Source organism: Papilio xuthus, unplaced genomic scaffold (genome assembly GCF_000836235.2).
Source record: "Papilio xuthus unplaced genomic scaffold, Pxut_1.1 DF827679.1, whole genome shotgun sequence".
Lineage (NCBI taxonomy): Eukaryota > Metazoa > Arthropoda > Insecta > Lepidoptera > Papilionidae > Papilio > Papilio xuthus.
This window is the reverse complement of record NW_013530970.1, coordinates 3056608-3078049: the sequence shown is the minus strand read 5'-3', so window position 1 is coordinate 3078049 and position 21442 is coordinate 3056608. Positions and strand designations below refer to the sequence as shown.

Below are 21442 nucleotides of genomic sequence, written 5' to 3'. Positions count from 1 at the left end.
TTCCATTTTGAACTGTAACAAAATCGTTCGCTATCCATCGCCGCATTCCTATGACTGGTGTATAACGTGAGAAACATCCCGCAAGTAACATAGCGCACAACGACCGGTGCCCGTAAAAAGGTAAAGAGCGCGGTAATGGCGTCCGCAACGCTGTTACCTACCAACATGGTGTTCTGTGTTGAATCGTTCGAATCCCAATTCGCTTAGACACACATTTCACACCGGCTAAGATTATGTGCATGTTCACGTGTTTTTCTAGGAATTATTGTATAACATTAGGCATTACACTACATTATAAATATGTAATTTTTATTAAAAAAAAAACAAGTGTAAAAATTAAATTAAAATTAAACATATTTTACCAGGGGACGCATCTGCTTGTCCCCTACGTTATGTTTTGTGGTACTCGAGAAAAACGTCAAATGTGGGTTGTAACAATTTACTCTCTAACCACTCGCTACGAAATAATTTTACACTACGCTATTACTTAAGACCATTTTGATGTTCATTCAAAAAAATAAATTGTTACCCTACATCCGCTATTTGAAGATTCTTTTAACTTTTTCACTGCGCAAATAATTTTCGAAGCATCATCGCGCGGGAACCGTGTTATTGCATATGTCATCAAAGTCGAGTGGGCAGTCTACTTGCGATGCCTTTCAGCTGACAACAGCGTAAAATGCATTAAAATGTGGACCAGAAAATCTATTCATAATGACGACGTAGCAATTACAACTGCCATAAAAACTATCAAACGTCCAAACCATCAGAACTCCGGTTAAAAGTAAAGTTGGGTATACCGCGGTTCTTTGTAAATCGGTTAATATAATGCCCCGGTGATTTTCTACTTCAGAGATGATGTTTAAGAACTTAGCGGCTCAGTATAAAAGAATTTTATAGTTTTATACCTTCATTCTGTATCAATGCTCGGTCGCCCGTTTACCTTTGTATATCTCTATTAATAAACTTGATAAGTTTCGTTGTGGTCTTTAAATTTCTTTAATCAATCGCAGACCGGTTTCGATGCGTGTCAGAATCGAATCCGAGGATTTTGGAATCGAGCCGTGAACTAGAAATTTGGTTTATTTTTTGTGATTATTATAATTAATATAGCAAAGGGCAATAGTTACTAGAGTACGTTTCTAATAAGAATGCGCAAGAACTCGCTCGAAAATCTACTTCAAAATGTGTATTTACTAGCTTTTGCCCCTGACTAAAAAACTTAGTAAGTAGCCTTTGTGTTCTTCTAGTCTATATTCTACATCTATGGCAAATTTATTTACGTAGTAAAGCGTTTATAGATTCGTCCATTCATCGAAACTTTCGCATTTATATGATTAGTATGATTTTAAATTTGAATCTTCAAATTCGAAATGTTGAGACAAATATATTGCAATCATGTTCTAGGAACTGTTTGACAGATCGAGGTTATCGTGCAAGTTCTTATTCGAAACGTACAGTAGAGTTGTGTAATTTTCCTTCATTCTTCGGTCCCCAGCCACCGGCTGAGATATCGATTTCATACCGCGCCGGTAAAAGGATCCAACTGCACACACAACTGTTTACTTTGCGTACTACAAACATTAACACTTCTGTTTATTGCCCGGCTTAAAGATCCGTTACGTGTACGTTACCTACAGTTCATATTATATACTTTACAAGCGCTATTACAGCTTAGAAAAACTGTTTGAGTACGAAAAAATATTTTTTCATAATGTTGGCAGTAGACTTTATATATCAAGTGCTTTGATGTGATTGTACAGGGTGAAACTTTGTTAGTCATTGGATAGTTTTTATTATAAAAACTAAGCTTATTTAAATTTACTTTATATACTTCGTATATTTTATAAATATAACCGTAAACGCATCAGGTATAATGTTCTTTTTTTTATTGAAAATGACAGCGATAAGTTTTTGGACAGTTGAAAACCAAAATGTTGTACCCTATAAACATCTAAAGTAAAATATTTAATTCATGTTACTGTTGTTTTGTTTAATTTTTTCTATATTTTCATCCTGCAAACTAGTTTTTTTTTATATATATTTCATAGTGTTAGTACAGATTAATTTATGGACAACAGATGAAGCAATAAATCCTTTTGATAATTACTGTTTTGCAATAACAATTATTGAATTATACAGTATTATGAATTCTAACAGCTCTATTTTATGACTTATAAATATAAATATGTATATATATGTATTATTTCGAACTATTTGTACTCTTTAATCGTCTCTCTTAAAGCGCTAGTTATAAAACACAGAGTCGCACTCTTTAAGTAGAGCAAGTTTACCTTCACGCAGCGAAAATAACGAATTAAGTTTTGTTTTTCACGGCGTAAAAATGTGTAATTTGTAATTTTAAACGTAAAGAATTATTTATTTTACAGCATATTACGAGAAATCTGACGAAAAATGATTATTTTTTTAGACTACTTTAGGAACTTCTTCATTTTTTTCTATCGGTATAACACCTGTTCTATTTAAACGTACAGTCGAGTCAGATATATGACACGGGGCTTCGAGCTATCGAATATCACGCCCATTGTTGTCATTGCTAACAAAACAACTAAAACGCTTTAATGAGCACCCTGTATTTGCCCACCGATATTGTTTTCGTTTGCAGCATAGCTAGGTTCGGTAAGGCTTCTCATTTTCCATTTATGTACTACTCGCTGTCCACGACTCTGTTCGCGCGGAATTAGAGAAAAATAGCAGCCTATGTGTTCTTCCAAACATGTTCTACATCCAAATTACATCGAGACCTGTTAAGCCGTTCTGAAGATACCTTCAAACAAACATCCATCCATTTAACTATTCGTATTTATAATGTTAGTAAGATATTAGGTATATAAGAAAGTCTTAACATAATAGGACAGATTACTAAACATTGTTGAAACGATTTAAAAAAAAAAACCAAAAAAAGTCAATTTTATCGAATGATTGTTATTATCACGCCACATGAAAGTAGGTGTGTAGTGATTATAAATGTTAGAATTGACGCGGAAGGCAGGTCTATTAATATGTAGAAGAGTTAACAAATGCTTGTACCGCATTTGATTTATGTTAAAGGGCGTCCTTTATGCATTTGGCACATGCTTAAGAAGGTATAGAGATAACATCGCTATATGCGAGCACGTTATTCATTTCCCGGTACACTCACCGATACAAGTGCTTGCATGTTAAATATGGCGCCAAAGAAACAAAATGTCCGCCTTATATATTTCATGAAACTAATATATAAACGGCTAAAACTAATTTATATGTTTCTGATGTGTTTATGTGTATTAATTTATGATAATATAATACGAAAGTTTAAATAATTTAATCACATATTAAACTTTAAATATGACGCTAAAGAAACAATATGGCCGCCTTGTATATCACAAATTTTTAAAATAACAAAGTAATCTGACCCGGTGGGCAATTCAAACTACACTATTTCAGTTAACTAGCGCCCTCCAGTGAATTTCAAAAAAAGGGTCTTGTGATCGGAGTATTCGTACTGTAGCTGTCTGCTTTTTTTCTTTTGTCATTTTTAATGCCTATTTAATATATTTTCTGCCAGAACTATCCGTGATAGCAGCGCCTCTCTTAACGGCAGATAACGTTAATTATATTTGCATGTTGATGATATTTGTAATTGGAATGTAATTTAATTTACTAACATTTACGATGTATTATAATATAACATTTAAATACATATAATATTAGTTTAAGGGGAATATCTGAGGAATTCTACTTCTACTGCTGAAAAACTATTATATTTCAAAGCGTGTTGCCTTTCCTCTGTTTCACAAAGCTAAAATAACTGTGTTTTTGTATGGATCAGCAGTGAAAATTAACACTCAGAATGTAATAAAATAATCGTTAAAATTAAGCATCGATTTAAAGTAGTACAACAAACAGCAAACTTGTAAACAAATAATACTAACACGTCGAATATTCAGAGTAAATTCGAATTTTATACAAAACGGGATAACTTTAAAAATGCAATTAATGCGTACATACTCTTTAGTGCAAGTAATCTTAATACGTTTTGTGCGCGACAGTACCGGCGCGGGCGGCACCACTGTCGGCGAAGATGAAAGCGTGTGCGCGCCGCTGCGCCGCTGCGGCAAATATTTATTTTAATTTAGTGGCCGAGGAGATCGCTCGTTAATCGCTAATGGATCCGCTCCCGAAGCTACGTAGGTACTTCGCCTGCGAATCAATTGTTTTCAATTTACAATTATGCGCGTAATTGTAAGCCGATCTTTTTTGACTCGAGGAAAATTCTAAAGTTCGATCTGCGGAAATATTTGTGTATTAACTTTAGTTACATTGCATCGTTGTATTGTATGTGAAAATATCTAGGTGTGTTACTTCATATTGGTAAAAAAATAGAAACATAATAATACAATCAATCGATTTTAAAGTAAAAATATGTACAAACAAATCTAACACTTTACTGACACGCCATCATCGCAGGAACCAGTGATAAATTTATCTTGCTAAATAAATTAAAAATACAATATTTATACATTAAATTTTGTATTGGATTTATCGATGTAAATATTTTAGGTAAATCTATAAATCAATGAAGTATTCGTCGGTAGACTGGTAGGGTAAATGTATAGTGCCTCCGTCCGCCGCTGCGAGCTTTGGCGCTGTCGGCGCGTGATTATATCAATATTTGCGAACGCTTTTTGTGGTAAAAAGGGCATTAGTGAACCCTTTTGTTGACGCACAACTAAGACGGTTTGCGTGTCAACAGCGAAGGCAAATATTGACCCCCGGCGGCTCCTCTGACTAACATAATCTGGTCTGACTTAAACGCTTCGGAGACATTTTTTTTTAATTCCTTTACACTTAAGTAGGCTAACGGAATCACTTCCATGAGAAGCTGTTGCTGTGTTTTTAAAAGCTAAATGTGTATAGTTAATAATATTGGTATTTTATATTTGAATATTTACAAATGCAACTCAATTATGTGCTTTGCTCTGTTATTTGGATGAGTTATGTTCTCTGTGACTGTTTTGGGATCTTCTTGCGCACATAATAATATCGAGATATTGATTATATTTTTTTAATCGGATTTATTATTCACCTTTAAAACGATTAAATATATATAAGTATCTGCACATGGGAATGTCTTGATGCAGCAGTCACTTCACAATATTGACGAATTCAGATGGCGGCTTGCTCATTTGTCGCCGTATACTATAAAAAAAATATTATCTGTGTAACTTTTACTTTAATTATTTATCGTCTATTATAGTGGAAAAATTACTTGAAGATTGCTTAAATATTTGTTTCTGTGTTATCGAGTTTCGTATTATATTGTGAAATAACATGGATCTAGTTTTGAATCTCTTAACATTTTTATGCCGCCTTTATAAAATGTTCAATTTACTTTTTTTTGTATATTCTATTTTGGAACAAAACACAAATGTTAAACACAAATTAGTTCAAGGGATAATAGATGTAGTTCCGGTTACAAATGTCGAACTAATGACTAGATCTTATGATGAATATAAATAAATCTTAACATGCACTTTATTTTAGTTAAAACGATAATTCGAAAAAAATGCGTGGACAAATTGACGGGCTTCAAAATTATTGCGACCTCCTTGTTAGATCGCTGGTGAAGAGAATAGCTCGAGACGTGCAATGTTCGGTTGCCGATGCGGAACATCCGAGACATCGGATCGACGATATTCGAATTCAATCGATACTGCATAATCGCCGGCCGCTTTGCCGAAATCCCGTCCGACCGTCGGCGCTCCGGCGAATTCCGAACGTTTGCAATAAAAAAAAACATCGTTCTATAGACTCGAATCACGTTCCGATGCCGTTCTGCGAATTAAAATCACAAAAAGCGAGACAGGGACGAGCGAGGGCCGCCGCGCCGTACGAGTGAACGAGCAACATAATATGCAACATAGCATCCACGCCCTCTATACGAATAAAATTCAAAATAAGATTTCAAAGGAAGCAAAAAAAGAAAAACGACGCCGCTTTGGGTTTCTCTAGTTCGTTAGAGCGGGAGCGGTATACTTAAGTCGGCTCCGTCTTTTAGGTTAGTTGATATGAGTTATGGCGCGTGTGTTTGCCGCGCGAATTAGCCATTTGGCGCGAACGCGCGGGGCGACGCCCGACGGCGACGCATTGCCTGCCTTCGGAAACGTGCCACTGCAATCGAATGAGCTCCGCTCCCTTAATTATGTTAAGATTTCAATGTAAAAACTATTTACTATTTTCTTTTGAAACTCTAGACAAACATTTTACACATACTCAATTTATACGACAAATATTTAAAAAATCACTACGTCTTAAAACATATCTAATAAAATATGTGTATTCATTTCCATAATCCTTTGCAGCTTACAGGGGATTTAAATATTTAAAGATGTATACCTCATAACGAAACTTCTTGTTTTGATCGGTCTTGTAATTTTACAGCGACATCTAGAGGGCAATAGCAAACAACATTTTGTTTTAAAAAAAACATTTAGATTTTTATTACATTAAATTTCTTGTACTTCTAAAAAATTTATGCTTCTTCTCCTTTAATTTTTTAGAAACAAATTACTTTTATTCGGAATTACAAATTCAACGGCAACAATTTCACAATAAACGTAGATAACGAAGCTCGCATGTAAGATATATTTTAACACCATGAACAATATGAACGACGTCTAATATCTCAATTAATTTCATTGAAATAAAACTCGAACATTTTGTTTATTGGCTGTGACGAAGCGATTGTATCGCGCGGACCCGTGGCGCCATCTACCGACAGTTATACGCACTTTAACTCTCTGGGCAAAGATAAACCGACGCTATTAACTCGATTCGTGTCCGTTTCATCGAATACGAGCTTTGAACGATTAATGTCATAATTATTTATCTGTACAATAGAATTTCTTAATACCGCAGACAACAATTAAATCGAGTTTTAAAGATTTTAATACGACTTAATTATTTGACTTTAACTATGAGATTTTTTTTTACATAGCGTTAGAACATTTTGTTTATTTTGGTTTGGATTTTTCGTTGTCTAACGAAAGACTATTGAATATATCAAACAGTATATAAACATCCGATCCATGTTTTCTGATCCATGATACTGATTCATTGGTCAGATTTATACAAAATAAGCTATTGCCCGAGTGTACATCTGCGCGATATTGAAAAATAATTAGTAACTTATGTGTCCACATAACTATCTATATCTATGCTGAATAAACGAGATAGGTTGAACCGTTCTGGAGTTACTTTCGAGGACACATCCATCCATCCAACTTTCGCATTTATAATACGTACTAACTATCGCCCGCGACTCCGTCGGCACGGAATGAAAAAAAAGTAATTAGCCATAGATGTAGAAAATAGTCTGAAAGAATATGTATTCTGGCAAATTTCAGCTAGATCCATTGAACTGTTTTGAAGATACCTTGTAATAAAGGTCCATCTAAATTTTCGCATTTATAATATTTGTTAGATGTTTACTAAATTCCTCAACAATGTATACCGGATTAGTACATCTTCAAGTTTATCAACACGTCAACTTAAAAGGTATAATCCTGAGCGATACGTCTCGAGTAATTATTTTAATCGACAAGTAAAATAATCGATACAGCGGAGACCACCGCGCGTCCGATTTACATATTAATACCGCTGCCGGCTCGTAAAATAAAGAAATTGGACGAACGGATAAAAGTACGACAGTCAAAGCCGACGCCATACCAACTATCATTTAATTTTAATGTCATCGCTTTCAAAGAGAAGGTCTTTGACTGTAACGAAATTAAATATAAAATTATCAAATTATTTAGTCGCTCTATTATGCGATTTGTATTTGACAAAATCAAATTGTCCATAGAGCATAGTATCAATTGTTTTATTATTTTTTATCAAAAAAAAATTGGTTTTCTAAATATGCATCGTTGTAAAATATTTTTATTAATCTTAATATCTTACTAATATTATAAATGCGAATGTTTAGATGGATGGATGGATGTTTATTAGAAGGTATATCAAGAACTGCTGCATGAATCTAGCTGAAATTTGACATAGAACATAGTCTGGAAGAACACATAGGCTTACTAAGATTTCTTTTTAATTCTGTGCGTACGAAGTCTCGGGCGTCAGCTAGTTTTAATGTATTTATCAATCATTATTTTGTTTCTTGAGTAAGTAACGATAGGATAAGAAAAGCTATGACAATAAAGCAGAGGGATAGTTGTAACAATTTGTTTAAAATGCTTGTTTTTATTTGCAAATTTTATTGACTAATTGTGCCGACCTCACCGCGGTTACGATTAGTTGAAATTGCATTTAATTCGATTGAATGATTTGACGTCAACATCCGCTGGGACTTTGATTTGACGTCGCTCATCACTTTGCTCAGTGCTACATTCTTGTAAATTGTAAAATTCGCTATTTTTAATTCTAATACTGTAATGCTTTGAATGGGAAATCGTAAGTTGACTCGACCGTTCGTGCTGAATATCTTTCAATGATAGGTTTGATTTTTTTATCGTCAACTTTAGTTACAATGTATAAATAAGCAACTTAAGACTAAAGTATATTTGTACGCTAAGACAATAGTGTATAAATAAAGTAATAAAATGTCTTCGGATCACGTGAGGTCTTGGACTATTGTAATTAAAGACATGACATTGACATGTCTTAAATAAGGCTATCTGCATAAATATAGTTTGCTAGCTATTAAAAAAAACTAAATTAGTAGTCTATGTGTACTTCCGGACTATGTTCTACATCTATGCTAAATGTCAGCGAGTTTCATGCTGCAGTTCTGGAGACATCACCAATTTTCCATTTGTAATATTAATAAGATAACCCGTTTTATTGTTAAAAAACTGGTGTTTGTTTGTCTGATAAAATCATCGTAATTGAATTTCTTTCTCGTGTTCTTTAATTAAAAAGAAAAATAATGTAAAAAATAGTTTCTCAAACTAAACTCAACGGAGGTGTATGTTTTACATATAAAATAATATACGACATGTTATGTATCTGTTTCCATTGTACCGTCCGTTAGCTGCGACTTATTTACACCAGCGACGTCTGCTCATTTAGAATAAACAGCCGCCCGCTTTGAATATTGATATACAGCGGTCTGCCCACTCGACTGCGGTCGAGGAATTCTAATAGAGATCTTTGCATACAAACAGATTATTTTTGCAACACAAAACCTCCGCCGGCAACAATGGACACACATATCTAGATTACGTCCATACGCGTATGTCATTTTAATAGTTTCTCAGCGCTTAGCTTCATTAGCTTGCAAACATCGACAAGACGTACTAGACGATGGGGATAGCTCTACGTCTAGTGCGACTTGGAAAGACTATAGACTATTCTAGATAAACATTGTTTGAATACATGTATGATGCACTGTTGCAGGCTATTTCATCAAATCAAATACCTCCTAACTTAACCTTTGTAAACAAAAGTTAGGAACTAGTACTAAAACTTTGGATTGATAAGCGCGTGAGTAATTATTGCCTGAAGCAATTTATAATTTAAACTGAAAATAAATTGCAACGTGTAAAAGATAAACAGTTCACATTTGCAAACCATCTTGCCGGCGGTTTTATTTCGCGCAATATCGATCCCAATGTTAAATGATTTGTTCTACTGCCCGCTAGATGTCGCTATTTTTTGTGTATAAGTTTGTCGTCTGTTTATACAATCATGATTTTATTAATAAAGGTTTTAAGGTACTATATTAATTTATATAATTTTAATTTATTAATTTCGGTAAACAATTAAAGAGATTGAATAATACATTAAATTAAGGGAATGATAAAGATATTAGGACGTTGACGCAAAAATCTTAAAGTAAAAAATTTTCATACACCATTATTGAAGAAAAAAAAATTATCTGTAATGGACAGGTAAGGTTTATATTTTTTATTCAGTTAACAGACTTCATTATTCAAAAGAATACTCCTAGTACAAAATTTATAATTTTTTTTAATAATTAAATTCTGTCTAGACAGAACCGAGTATAAAAAATAGCTTAATAAAATAATTATTTAAATAAATAATTTCATAAACAAGATAATTTAGTACAAAACTTTCGGTCATTCATTACAAGGGGAGCGAATATGACAATAAGCTACAAAAAATGTCATAAACGATTTAAATTGAACAGCTAATACTATAATTTGTGTGACGGAGGGGTCACGGTAACATGTCATTATGCAAACCGTCCGGTAACGCACTTCTTTGTAACATTTTAGCTTGTAATAACATTGTTTTTTTACCAAAAAACACAATGCAGTTGTATGAGTGCCTATATTAAATGCGTACTCAGCGTCGTTTAATTATCACTTAAATAATCATTTGTTCTAGATTTATATGACTAAACCTGTGCTAAGCAGCTTCCTCATCAACCAGGCATCTATGTCCTGAATAAGCTACTTGAAACTTATTTGTCAGATAAGGTGGTCGTTGCGGTTTCAATCTCCTAATACGCTATTAAATGCAAAACAAAACAGAGGTAATGATGTTTTAAACGGAGATTTTGGTATCAGAAATCCACGGTTAAAGCACTTTCTAGACAATCATTAATTCTTGATCATTCTGTCTTCTTAGACCTTCTTATAATAACGTTGTAATTAAAACGCTTTATTCCAGAATTTTTAGTCCTATCGACTGTCGTCTCAGTCGTTTAGTAATACTTTTTCCATAGCACTAAAGAAAAAAAGTCACGTAAAATGCGATAGCCTTGTTTAATAGACAATGAAAGAAATTAATAATTCAATAATCTACGATCAATGTCATTTATCCACCTGTACGGTTCAATCTTGGTAGAATGCGCCTTGTTAAGTCTGGTCGGTCAATTATAGTCAAGTAGGCATTGATTTCTTTAACTGCCGCCTTTGAAAGAGATCGTGATCACCTCATGTTTGATTCATCGGCGCACGCAATAATGAGCCTTAATGACACGTGGGGTGAGAACGCAGCGGCAGCTATTACATTGCCATATCGATGTAACTTTATTACTTAAGCAATAGTTTTTACCAATAATTCCTTTAATACATACTACGTTAGACGTACAACCACTGATGTATTACTTTACACATGAGTTAAGATATATATAGGACAAAAAAGTAACATTATTAAGCGATATCTCTAGTAAAAAATACAGGATATATGATTGAGGGCCTAGCACGAATATTGTGACAAAATGACGAATTTGTATGAGATGTGTTGGCGTACTTTACGACCAGACGTCGTAGTTACGAAAATGTTCTCATAAATTTTCGTGCTAGGCCCTTTAGATAAAAGTTTTAGAAATGAAACATGGATGTTATCTAGAAATTCAAAGTTCTAGCTGTATCCACAACAGAATTACGAGGTTGTCAAGAATGCACTGACTCGCTTCGAGAGAAACATTTGGAACATTTCCTAGTTTAACAGTAAAAATAATGTCACTTGATCTAAGCCATCATGAAATGACATATCAATACTAATATTATAAAGACGAAAGATTTGATTGTTTTTTGCATTAAATAAGCTCCAAAACTACTTAACGGATTTGAAAAATTCTTTCACTCTTTTGAAGCTACACTGTCACCGGATGACATAGGCTATATTACTAGATTTTTTAATTCCGTGCGGGCGATATCGCAGGCAACTGCTAGTGTAGTATAATTTTGAAAGTTAGGTACGTTAAAAAATATCATACTTTTTATCAATAAAGTTGAAAATAGGTCTGCAAAATGATAAGAAAGAAACTAAAAGGTTAAAGCTAGGGTATGCATTAGGTCTATTATAGTTACAAGTATCAAGTGAACAAGGGTCGGTGTACAGAGTACATAGATCAAATAGAGAGAGCACTCACTTCAAAACTACGTGCCATTTGCGAGAAATTGAAGGTCTTAGAAATGTAGGTAGCTAGAGGGGGCAGTCGATGACTATGTATTACTTGTGTAGGAAAACATTCAGTATTTCCTTGTTTACAAGTTAGCAATACATATGTAAATATCGATAAATTTCTTTGTTAATATCAGTCGTAGCTTCGTAGCGTCTAAGCTGTTTAAAATATTAATGTGTTGTTTTAAAAATTAAAAAAAAAGTGTCATAAGTCCCTTTTCGTGCTGTCGCTGTTATTTCGTTTTCTATGCACACGTTGGTTTCGTATATTTTCTGTCAGAACTAACCGCGATAGCAGCGCCTCTCATCGAACTGGATATCCTTGTTTGTCTATAACAAACTAAATAAACCTTCAAAAATGTTCGTTATCCAGCCAGTAATTAAGCAATGGTATTTGTTTTCGAACCGAACACTACAGATGCAAAATATCGAAGTGGATTCAGTATCGTAATGAAAGAGACGAGAGCGCCGAGTGGTTTTGATGAATCGCAACTATTGTGGGCTGGCGATTCGATGAATTGCAACCAATTACGATGCCCCCAATGAGGCAGGTTCGATGGCGAGTTACCTTCGGAATCAATTGCATACGAGCCCATTGATGACGTCTTTGCTATTGTCACACAATATCTACTAAAAATTAACGATTCATTATTCTTTTATTATTTTTGTGTCAATGTGTTAATGTTCAACGCACTGATAATTCTTCTTTCCTTTGTGCAATACACTATTATTACATTCTATCTGAATCCCTCTGACTGTGTTCATATTTTAAATTGAATACTAATATGCGTAGGTAATTAATACTTAACCAATCAATTTGCGATGAAGGGTTTTTTCTTTATACGTACTTAATTTTATTATTAATAGTTTTGTACAAACATTTAACCTTTATTTTAATCAGATTCACATTGCTGATGTAGCTAACTGTCGTTTGAGTTGGCACGTCGGGCAGACAATTACTCTTATTTCCGATGTGCCAAATCAAATGGCGGTTATATGTTAAAATATAATTAGTATACATCAATATGAATGATAAGATAACAGATCAAGTTCCTAAGCTGTTTGAAGTGTGTCACGCAGACGATCCTGAACTCGATGCACAAGTACCAGCCGCGCTTCCACCTCGTGCGCGCCAACGACATCCTCAAGCTGCCTTACTCCACCTTCCGCACTTATGTATTCAAGGAGACGGAGTTCATCGCGGTCACCGCATACCAGAACGAAAAGGTGCGTACAGTCATATTGATATAAACTAGCAATCCATCCTGGCTTCGCACGGTTGGATAACCCCTTAAAGAGTTATCTTTTACAAGGATTTGAATCTCACTACCCTAATGATAGTTTAAAGTGAAAATTTTATTTACAGATAACGCAGTTAAAGATAGATAACAACCCGTTCGCGAAAGGCTTCCGGGACACGGGAGCAGGGAAGAGGGAAAAGAAGTAAGTATCTATTCTGTGATTTATTTACATCATATATCACTTAAAATAACTCAAAACACATTATATTTAACCTTCTAAATGCTACCGGTTCGCAAGGACCGACTGACAATTTGTATTACAAAAAAATCATAGTGGCATTGTACGTGTTAAAACGAACGTATTTTACCCAACGACGTGAACTCAAACCATGTAACTGTTTGTTATTTCTTTCCGATTGTGTTTAACAGATAAATATAAGAACGCAAACTATCTGACTAACTCTACAGATACCTCAGAATTCTAAATACCTAAGCCGTATCTTTGATCGGAGCATTAAAATTATCCGATATAATATCGTTTCGCTTCAAGTAAAAGGCGAAAGATTAAGCGTTTAGCGAAGTGAGCGGCTAACGAAATTAGCCCGCTATCTGCGAATCGCTCCAAATTAATTAGGGCACGAGCACCGACGCCACAAATGCACCCGCCCAAATTACGACCACCATAGACGCTTTATGTCTGATTCCGTTTTTAATTCATTTTGTTTATAGTTAATTATCTGAGACATTCGATTTTTTTTTTAAATTAACAGGCAGTTTAGAAATCATATAAATTTAGGGGATTAGTAAAAGAAAAGTCGATTATAAAAAAAAGTTACACACATACACAGATGAATTGAGAGCCTCCTTTTTGAATTCGGTTACAAAGATTTTATCAAATTGGTTACGTAGGTCAGATCAGTTACGTGTTATAAATGAAAAAAGGCGTGTAATAAATTAAGATCTGGCCTCAAACTTTATACAGTTGTCAAATACTACGAAATATAATTTATGAGGTTTATATTGCAAACTTTCAAATATACGGTTATGTACTGCATAATGAAATTGTCTTTTAATATAGCCATCTAAAGTATACCTGTCAAGACCCGACATTAATTATCCCAAACGTATGACACAGTAATGGTTACCCCAGTCGACACCCGACACGGCGCTGCGCCGTTGAAAATTCAAATTAAGCCAATCCGGCGCCTCCTTATTCGTGTTCGGTTAAAACATAGCAGTGCTCGGAATGGTAGAGTCATTCCACTCACTTTTTCCTTCGTCTTTAGCGTGCTGGGGAGAAAATTGGATTTCCACGATAAAATCGACTTCAGTTTTTTTCCTATCGCGTAATTTGCTCGCGCCGCGGGGGATAGCTCGCGGCAATGTCTAATTCGATAGAGAACACAATTAGCATCTATTTTGCAAAAGAAAATAGACCTAAGGTTTTTTAATTTTATATCGACAAACAACGAAGCAGGTCTCATAATATACCATTTGTAGTCCTGTGTACATCCACAATAGCCTTATTTATAACCTATGAAAGCATTGCCAGCATTTTTGTTAGGATACAGGGTGAATAAGGAAGAGATGGGTGTAATAAGGAAATTATAACAATTTTATTTTTCAAGCTATGGCTCAGGTAGTCATCAAGGTTATCTTGTATTTTAAAGGTTGAGACAATAGAGTCATCTTGATGTATGTAAATGATGATAACCGCTTTAGTATTGTACCGCCCGGAGTCCGAGAAGATTCCATATTAAAAGAACCACTCACCACACGGCTGTCGGCGCTAATTGAAAAGTTATCATGACTTAATGTGATAACGAGAGATATAACGCTTAAAAGCTTCGTGTGTGGTTTTTAATAATGCATTATGTTTAACGACCAGTCGGTTAAAATAACTTCTCACTTTCCTCAATCAGGGACAGAAGATGTATCTTTTTATATACTGCAACTTTTTGTTAATGAGACGTCACCGACCATCATTCGATAAAACGTCCTCTTTGTCTATCTTATCTATTTATTCTTGTTCAAGAATATATGACGCCCAAACCTTATATCGTCAGGTAATATATTCTAAACATTAATATTCATAAAATTATAATGCAACAACATAAATCAAATAGGGACTGGTCTTTCTACAACTTGATGATATCCAATCTGTATTAAAAATAACGGTCTTATTGTTCTAACCTATGAAACGTAGATATATTGAAAACTGTGACAATAACATTAATTGTTTTCTGTAGACATAATTTTACGTAAACAAAACGTGTGCGTGGCAATTTTAAAAAGCACACGTCCGAAGAAAATTTAATGCGCTTAGTTAACATTTTGCGCCGGAACCAGGGCGCCGCAGCTTCCGAATTAGAGGTTACGCGGCCGCGGCCGGACGGCGGAAGCTCATCTTTTCAAAATGGCCGCCGACCGGAAGCGCGGGAAACGTGATCGTTTTGACAAACGCCGCGCTCGGGAAAAGCGAGTACCGGGACACATGGCGCATAACTCAACGCTTCCCTTTGTCTTGTAGTGATGCCATGAAGATGTAACAACTAGGGATGTTATTTGTGATTGTTCAATCTTATTTGTTACTAAGCAAAAAATACATAAAATTCGGGCTTAATTTGATCAAGTGATTTATGTTGTAGCAAAGGATTTTAGTTACATTAAAATATTTAAATAAAATTTACTGAGAGAAAATTTAATATTTTATAAATGTTCTGAAAGATAAGTAACGCAGTATTTTTAGATTTTTCAAGAGTGAAATTAATGGAAATGGAATTTATTTCAAGTTGTTTCGAATAAAAAATATAATTGAAATGTAAGAGTGTCTTGCCTAGCGCTTCTTAGAACAGCCCACGTAATTGTATTCGACGTTAAAGTCTAATTATTTAAAAGCGCCTGCAAAATATTCATTTAATGAAATTTTATTTGATTATTTTCTAAGAAACTACGTTTAAAGGGACACCTTATAAAATTAATTTTGTAATAAATAATATAAAATGATATAAAAAATAATAAAAGCACGAATCGTCGAATGACTGGTGAAATATTAAATTAACTTCTCATTTCAACTGTGAAATTCCACTGCGAAAACACTAACTACTAAAGCATATCGTTGTTTCTGTTTTTTTTTCAAAGTAAATAAAAGGCATGAGAAATGAGATCTTTATAGTGGGTGTATAAAGATTAAATAACATTTTTGGTACATGACTCTTACATCTAAGAACATATTGTGGTTTCCATGACATTTAGTTGCAACAGAATAACAATAATGTAATACAAAGTATTCAGCATCTATCAATACAATAATACTTTACATTCTTATTAGATCGTGTGGTCACCCTATTACAATGGTGAGTTATTGCAGGACAATTGTTCGCATGCCTGCCGCGTGTGACGCGTCACGTTGCCTTTGAGACCGAACAATGTTTACACGGATTTTTCTTACATTTACAATTCATTTTAATTGTATTCACGCAAAAGTTAATAATGGTTAGTACTAATTATTTAACCATGGGTTTCTAAGATCACAGTCCCCGTTTAAAATATATTGCTATCTCTGTTTTATTGAAGATAATGACAGGATTTTTGTCTCAGAAATCAACGCTCAGCTTATAAATGTACGTATAGATGCGGTTGGTTAAGATCTTGTTTCTTGCTAAAAATAAGAATGCGTTTTCAGTCAGTGAACGCTTAAAAGTGATTTTATCGAAATAAAGCTTAGATTCTTAACATAAAGGATTTCTAACTCAATAATTGTTAATTAAATGATCCATGAATTTATTACATTTCTCAGTACTAGGTTTATTTTCGTTTTTAAGTGTGCTATTAAAAAGTAATCAACTATTTTGTTGAACGCCGCAAAATAAATCCTCTGTGCGATTTATATCAAGTTATTTTTTGATTATTTTCTTTAATGCTTAGCACGCCTGTTTTATGTCAACCTACTTTCTGAATGTTTCTGTAAAAAAGAAGTATTGAAATTTAATGAAAATTTTAAAATTTCTAACATTTTATTCCTTACACAGCGACGCGACGTTGACGTTTTTAACTAATTTTTTTACTATGCTTACTTGCGTTATGACTTTTTTTGGCAAGCAGGTTTTTTAAAAATAATGTAAAATATATGTTTTTTAATTACGTAAGTGATAGACTGTTTTAAAACACTAATTGCTTAGTTTAAAAGGTTACATATAATAGAACATAAAAGTTGTTTGAGTAAAGTTAAAGCTACATAAAGAGTTTGGTTACGCACAAATAATTTAAAACAACTAAAATAATGGCACAAATTGAATTTGTTCCGCGGTTACTGTGGTTACAACAGACAATGTGGAGGGAATCAGGGCAGCTCTTTAATATACCATCCTTGTCTTACTGACGACAATGGATTCAATAAAAAGCTTCCCATCCGAGGGGTCGCGAGCTAACTGCAACGTTTTAGGGATAAAAATTTGCCAAAATTACAAGGTGGCCCACCCCGCCGTAGACCGTTTACATTGTAACGCGAACACCCTAATACGAGCTTAAGCTAGGGTTGTTAAAAACATTTGTTTTTTAAACACAAATATTATATTCACAAATTAAATAGATCTCTAAGAAACTGCCGCAGTAAAATATGTAGATAAAACATGCCTAGAACACTTTATGAGTCGTATAAAGTAATAAAACCTTTTTTCACTGATAGTGTTTATTAATTAATGCGATAGGTACAATTCTTACTACCTCTAATATACTAGGTATAAAATGTCCCAGTATCTTTTCTTATAACTTTATAAACTAAGAAATAAAATCCTTATTTTGTTACCGCTATTGAATAAAAATTTATTATTATTCAGTTATATTTGTGGCAGCCCTACATTAAGGGAAAGGGAAAATTAAATTCTATCAGGCGGTGATGAGACGAGTTAATAAAATGAATTTAGCGGGTGCCGGCAATCAGCTTGGGAAGACGCGGCGCGCCGGTGGCCAGGGGCCCCTAAAACAATGCCCATAATACATTTGTTTGTTTTTCTCGGTGACAGAAGGCAAATAATTGCCGCTCCTCCGTGGCTTTTGGGGTGAAGTTTTTAAATCTTTTTAAACGTTTCTTTTTTCATATCAAGTTGTTTTTTTGGTAACGTCACGCCAAATAAAATAGCTTTTGCATAGTCCTTTAATGTGAATTATTTTTTATAGCTAATAAGTGACAGTACTTAGTTTAGTTTTCTAGACTTGTTACAAAATTATTCATTTATAATGAAATGAAGTAGATACTTGAAAATATTCGAGAACATTTCTAGCGATGTGAAAGTAAATGAAAATCCCTTTCTCGATAACTTGATCAAAGGACGAGTCCGGACCATTGATCCGATACTATAAAGTCAGATGTCCTTTGAAGAGGTCTTATTTTTCGCATTTTACATTTAAAAGTGCACACCTCCGTGAAAGGGCGGCGGTTTAGGGTTTGGGCACTATCATTAGGAGATGATTAACCTTTCGGCGGCCGGGGGTCGTGGCGGCCCATTACACAAAATGTCAAACGATTGACACCCTCTGAGGGACAAAAGTGCAAGGTGTCGTTTCGAAAATTGAAAGCATGTAATTTTCATTATAAATATAGTTAACCATAAAAACTTGCTTATTTTTAGACTGATTTAATTTATAGTGCACTTTTAAAACATAATTTTGTCCTAACTTTATCCTTGTCATATGGTCAAACTACAATAGTATTTCTTAATCTTATTAATATAATACTAATTAAAGTGAAGGAAATCGTTGTAAGCTCTATAGGTACAACATAAAGCAAGGAGTACTGTCAAAGTATCGGACTGGTACAGCTGTTGTGTCTCACGATTGCATTTGAATAATTAACGACTCTAGCTAAATGACATTTAAACGTTATTTAGTGCCCTAAAAGTTGTATAATCATTATCTTATACGTACGATGTTATTATCATTCAATATAACTTTTGCTTTCGACTGCAGTAAATCTTGTATATTACATATTATAGACTGTATGTCAGAATATATTATATTAACGTATGCATATCAGTTCAATGAAGTTCTGTAGTTAGATCTTATGTAAGACTATAAAGTTTTATGACTTGAATTATCGGATGATCTTTTTTGTCTTCAAATGTTTATCATTCGACTGGTCATCACCCTACGGGGTTGACAGAGTGTACAAAAAAAACGAAATACAAAAATCACTCTCTTCTTACTTCCCTACTTATGTGTATGTGTTTTTTTAAGACGAGTTAAAATTAAATCAAATATATAGTTATATTTAGAAGATGTACGTCTCTTGTTATTGATAATTACGTCGTTAATATAGATGTTTGACATAGCTCATGTCAACACATGCAGTGCACTGCTGGGGATTCTAAAGCCGCGGCGCTGCAATAATCACAAATGCTATTAGCAGTTAGCAGCGATATTCTAGTATTGCGCACTAAGCGACAAAACATATGTACAAATAAACATATATTTTATCTCTGTTTATTTGAAACCGAACTTGAGTTGGTGATATGTTTCTTGTATAGGTTTCGGTCCAAAAAACAAAGTCCAAGTCATTAGCCACCCGCTAGAAAACGTTTAATAATACATCAAAATAATTGAAATCCTACAAACATTTAAAGTTCTAATTCTGGTCTTTCATGGTTTGATTGTTAATCTTATCTTTGAGGACAGTTCTGTGAAGTGCATCTAGCGTCGGTGGTTCTTAGAAATATACCTAGATCGTGCAGTAATGCGAATGCATAAATAGCGAACGTGTATAAATGCTTAAAACAATAGATGGGGGACTTAATTTGTATAGTACCTATCAAAGATGATACCTATGAATGTTTAATTCAATAAATGATTAAAAAACACCAATTTACCTCCCAACTCAGCTTCTTTATATCTCTTAACTAGCGTGCCACATAGCAACCGATTGTGGTTCGATATTTCGATCTGTCGCGTTCTCATCGTGCAGCATTTTATGCTGACCAGCATTGCTTAGTCGTAAAGTCCATCTTATCTTTCTACTCAAATCGCCTTCCAATGTATTTTAGTGTTGGGTATTGTTGTAATGTGTATGAGTATAAAAGTAAGCATAAGGTAACACGAGCAGTTTGTCGGTGTACCGCAGGCAGGCGCTGCTGACGGCGCGTGCAGACGCGCGAGACGAGGACGATGAGCGGCCGCTGGACGTTGGCGGCCCCGCCAGCCCGCCGCCACAGACCTCCGCCACGCAGCACACTAACAGCTGTGAGTAATAAGTCTTCTACATCTCCATAGGCCGGTGCTAGTGACCGGTACGATACACTTTAGCAAGATGACAGTATTTCTTTTCGTTAACAAATCATTATGTTAATGTTTGTCACTTCCCTTATAATTTAAAACTATTATAGTTCGTACTTTACTACAGTCTCTATCTAAATAGACTGGTGGGACTATGAGTCAAATTTATTAAAGGATTATAAAAATTCAACTATTTGGATGAGTTGAAATATTTCGCCTAAAGTATCTTTTATTCCACAGCGTGGTTCAGCTCTGGAGGTGGCGGGGACTCCGGCGCGGAAGAAGCGGGCTCCGACTCGTCGTGCTCGGGCGGAGCGCGCGCCTCCTCACCGCCCGCTGGCCCCTCGCGGCCCTCACCCGCGCCCGACGTGTCCCTCGGCCCGCCGGTGCAGCCGCCCCTGCTGCCCTACCTCTACCCCCCCTCGCTGTACCCGCCGCCCTTCTTCCCGCCGCATCAGATGCCGCCGGGCCTACTGTTCAACCTGCACCCGCTGCTGCAGCAGTACTCGCTGCCGCCGCCGCCCGCACCGCCCGCGCCCGCGCCCTCACTAGGCAAGGCGCACAGGTTCGCGCCGTACGCGCTGCCCGGGCTGGGGTCCGCGTTCGAGCAGGTGGCGCCGCGCGCGCGCAGCCTGAGCTCGTCGCCTGCACGCGGCGGTGCGGGAGCGGGGGCGGGTGCGCGGGCGGGGGCGGGGTCCCCGCTGGCGCGCGCGGCCTCCGCGGACCCGCCCCCCGACCCGCCCACGTCCACCACGACCTCGACGGCCGCCGCGCCGCCGCCCTCCGACCTCAAGAGCATCGAGCGCATGGTCAACGGCCTGGACGTCGAGACTCAGGACTGACTCGCGACCTAGCCTGTAAATAGTATTTATATCCCCCCCTCCCCTGCGCTCCGCACCACAACACCGGAGTGTTGGCGTCGTTTTGTATCGTTCCTATTTTGTTTTTTTTTGTCTGTCGAGTTCTAATCGGGTCGATATTTGATTGTAAATAGTTAAGCTTTATCCCCTAGGTAGTACATAGCGGCTCACTCCCCCCCCCCC

General features: G+C 35.6%; 1 protein-coding gene across 7 annotated transcripts in view; it reads left to right on the top strand.

Moving 5' to 3' along the window:
• LOC106117828 (optomotor-blind protein) overlaps positions 1-21434 on the top strand; it is an 84612-nt gene extending 63178 nt beyond the window's left edge. For 4 of the 7 annotated variants that reach the window (XM_013312285.1, XM_013312290.1, XM_013312289.1 and 1 more), the window contains 4 exons: positions 12961-13119; positions 13259-13335; positions 20230-20366; positions 20640-21434. In XM_013312285.1, the coding sequence (XP_013167739.1) occupies positions 12961-13119; positions 13259-13335; positions 20230-20366; positions 20640-21241 (975 nt within the window). In that variant the 3' untranslated portion in view covers positions 21242-21434. The remainder of the gene's footprint in view (positions 1-12960; positions 13120-13258; positions 13336-20229; positions 20367-20639) is intronic. The other 3 variants (XM_013312291.1, XM_013312288.1, XM_013312286.1) reach the window with 1 other exon arrangement.
• The last annotated feature ends 8 nt before the right edge of the window (positions 21435-21442 follow it).